We start from the raw sequence: 3539 nt of genomic DNA, 5'->3' as shown, positions 1-3539 counted from the left end.
TCTATAAGTTTAGAGCCTTTGCTGTGGTACTCTCCTCCTCTATTTATTTTTACAATTTGTTGACTCTCCTCAAATGATCAGCAATTCACTGTTCATAAAAATAAACTCCTCTATAAGCTCCATCCCATTTTTCTACTGGGTGCTACACTTTACATTGCTTCAACGATACTGCCAAAGCGTCACCTTCGGAACTCAGTTATATTGTTGTGTTGTTAACATTTGTGCCATTTGCAGCTATGTACGCGCGCACGAAAACGTTTACAATTTTCTGAGTATTTTCAATATAAAATTTCTCCTTTTAAAAGTTAACACAACCACGAAGCGATATTCCCTCCTCCTCCGCCAGATGCTATTTAGTTGCTATATATGTACCAGCTGAAGCTATGGCGGTCATTCGAAGTCATGCCATTTTCAGCCTCGGGCAGGAACTCTGCTGCAGTACAATTGCAATTTCTTTAAAGCACCCAATGAAGCAGCGCCGCAAGTATGCATGTGCAAAAACCCAGAAACAAGTGAGCGACGCGCGCAGACAACCAAAGCCGTACGTGACTACAGGAAAATCTAATAAAGTTGTGCGACAATAAATTATTTATCTCTTCCTCGTTGCACCCCTTGGACGCCTTGGACGTCGCCTGTGGACTCCCACACTCGTATCAGTCGTTTTGCAGTGCCTGCAGTGCCCCTGCCTTCCTGCCACAACTTCTGCACCGCTGTATTCCCTAGCTAGTTGTGGGGGCGGTCGTGTGCGTTTTCTTTTTATAACTGTACTTTACTTAATACCCATACTCTACAACCCCCGCGTAACTTTTGAGATATTTCATTTAAGATTTTCAAATCCACAAGCGCTTAGTTGCCGTATGGACACTTTCATATTCATATTTATGGAAAATAAATATTTATTTTAATATCTGCATCCGCAAAGGATGCAAAAAACTTAAATCTCTTTTGCTTTAAGGTGATTTTTAGAATTTTCATGAATTTTCATTGCGATAAATGGTGTATTTCTTTGCTCTTATGCGCAGGTGCTCAACTCCAGAATCACTTCGAATGGGCTGGTCAGCACCGTAACATATCTGCCACAAACTGACTCCGAGCTGATAACGCTCGCCTGCTGGGCCAGCAACTCTGTGGGACGCCAAACAACGCCATGTCTGGTGCACATTCTACCAGCAAGTAAGTGAAAATTTAAATACTTAAATATGTATGTATGTAAGTATGTATGAAATAATCTGCCAAAAGCTCTATAAATGCATTCAACCGCAATCAAAGCCAACAGCTTCTTATTAAGCTCACTGGGCAGCCAATTCGATGTGTAAATGTTTAAATGCAGCAAAACCAGTTCGGATTTCGCCGTTAGAGACGAATCCAAAACCAAATGCGGATCAAGGGATGAAAATGCCGCTTTATTTTGAGAGCGCCACAATGTAATACTTTGAAATTTTCGGTTTCTTTCCCAAATTGCAATTTTCCCACTCAACGACATAAAGTCAACACTAACAACAACAACAACAACGATATATTTGCCATCGCCATTGGGGCATTTGTTGAGTCGCACGAGCTTGTGCAAGCACTTAGCCAATGAGCAATTTAAACACTCCATAAACGACAATTGAGGTTTCAGCAGAGGTAGTTGTAAACACACTCACTGCCGATTATACTTAGGCGAATGCTTATTTTTGTAAATGCATAGTATCTTTGTGGGAATTTCGAAGGTAAGTGCTTAATGCAGCCAAACTAGTACATGAAGAATCAGTTGAATTTTGAATATGTATTTATATGTAGAGATATATTTACATATGTTGGCAGCAAAACAAAAGCAATTAGCTCGATAGTGGGAAGGGAATAGCAAAATAAAATGTAACGGTACTTTAAAAATTTTAAGATTGATAATTTAGGAAAAAGTAGAAAAAAAGAGTTATGTTGACCTTTAACAGGACCTTCCAATTTTAAAAACTTTAAACTTTTTTCTTTTTTTTTTTACTTGAAACCAATACTTATGTATCACTGTGCGACAGTAAATTCTTCACTCACACAAATCAATATATTTATTCGTGAAACCATGGGCCGAATATAGGAAAACTGCGTTTTTAGTTTTTCTCTCTGACGTCAGAATTTCTTTTAAGAGGACTTTAAGATTTTAATAATTTGATAACTTCAAAATATTATTAAAAAAACTCAGTGCTATGTTGAAAAACAGTGTGGGTATCACATTTAAAAAAAAAAATTTGTTTTGCATTAAAGCGTATTCACTTTTGCGGCACAAAGCCGATTAGGTATTGATAATGTCCTTTTAAAATTGTATCCTTGAAATTTAGCAAAAACTTTTTTTGAAAAAAATATATGTTATGGACTAATACAGACTCGATCACACCCTCGAATTTCATCCTACCAACTTTATTGGCTCAAAAAAAGTAAAATGAATAAAAATGGCATATTTCATCGATTCATGGGTCTGTGTTATTTTTAAGTCCCATTATTGCTGTTCTCCCTAACATTGGCACTCGCGCCACCTGTGTCCCTATTCGAAAGCGTTGAAAAGTATTCTCTCCAAAATCCACGTGAAATCTGGACGTCTGTTAATTGATTGTCATCTTCGTCTTTGCAGAAACTAGTGCCACGGTTTGGCACGGTTTTATTTATAGCTGTCTATTTTTTGATAAAATTTTGTTAAAATATGTGTAAATCTTAGAAGCAGAAAACAAAATAAATACATATTTTATGTATTTTTTCGACGAGTGTAGCTAATTGTATCCTAGAGGCATTTGCAATAAATTGCTAGAAATTATATGTACCAAAAACTTTCTAGAAATTTACACTTCATAAATGTATGTATTCATGGGATATGTACCTTTTGCATATATTTGAGTAGACAGTGCGACTCGTGCTTATGCGAGTATTCATTACATACTGGTTCGATTGGCATCCATATACATACATATGAACTTATAAACATACATACCTATATAGATACAAATACACAATAAGTAATTAATTATATCTGTAATTTCTTCGCAGATACACCGGAAGCACCGAAGGCTTGTGAGCTGCGCAACGACACTGTCTTGGAGGTGGTTTGTGTGGCTGGCAATGATGGTGGGCTCACTCAATATTTCCTGCTAGAAGTGATTGGTGGCGATCCACTGTATGCCAACGATGCAGGGCGTAGTTTTGCCGACGCTAATGTAGGCGACAATGAGCTCTCCACTATGAACGACCAGGTATGTAAGCAGATTACATATTTACCAATTTACATGCGATTGTGTGCATTCCACATACATACTCACTTACTTACATACATAGCTATGTGTGTTTGTGTACACAGAGAGGGTATGATTGAGTGCAAGTGAAGGCAAATATTGCAAATTATCTTCATTCTCAATGGCTTTGTAACCAACCAAATAGCAAACAAGTTGTGTATGTATGTACGAGTATTTAGCCAACGAACTTCATTAAGAGCAGAGAATTGGTGCATGTGAGTGTATGTTGCGTATGTGAAATTGTTTAAATTTGATGGGCATCTTAAATGTGGAAATTGACGA

At 37.3% G+C, this 3539-nt stretch overlaps 1 protein-coding gene across 1 annotated transcript in view; it reads left to right on the top strand.

Moving 5' to 3' along the window:
• The window catches only part of LOC108363381 (sialoadhesin-like), a gene marked incomplete at its 3' end in the record, with an annotated part of 96255 nt that extends 92996 nt beyond the window's left edge, over window positions 1–3259 (top strand). The window contains exons 11-12 of the mRNA XM_017616730.1: window positions 1023–1173; window positions 3016–3259. Of these exons, the coding sequence (XP_017472219.1) occupies window positions 1023–1173; window positions 3016–3259 (395 nt within the window). The remainder of the gene's footprint in view (window positions 1–1022; window positions 1174–3015) is intronic.
• Between the last annotated feature and the right edge of the window lie 280 nt (window positions 3260–3539).

Source organism: Rhagoletis zephyria, unplaced genomic scaffold (genome assembly GCF_001687245.7).
Source record: "Rhagoletis zephyria isolate East Lansing unplaced genomic scaffold, Rhagoletis_zephyria_1.1 Rzeph_scaffold_01264, whole genome shotgun sequence".
In the NCBI taxonomy this organism is placed as follows: Eukaryota; Metazoa; Arthropoda; class Insecta; order Diptera; family Tephritidae; genus Rhagoletis; species Rhagoletis zephyria.
Note: the sequence above shows the minus strand (reverse complement) of the source record. Positions and strands in the feature narration are given on the sequence as shown.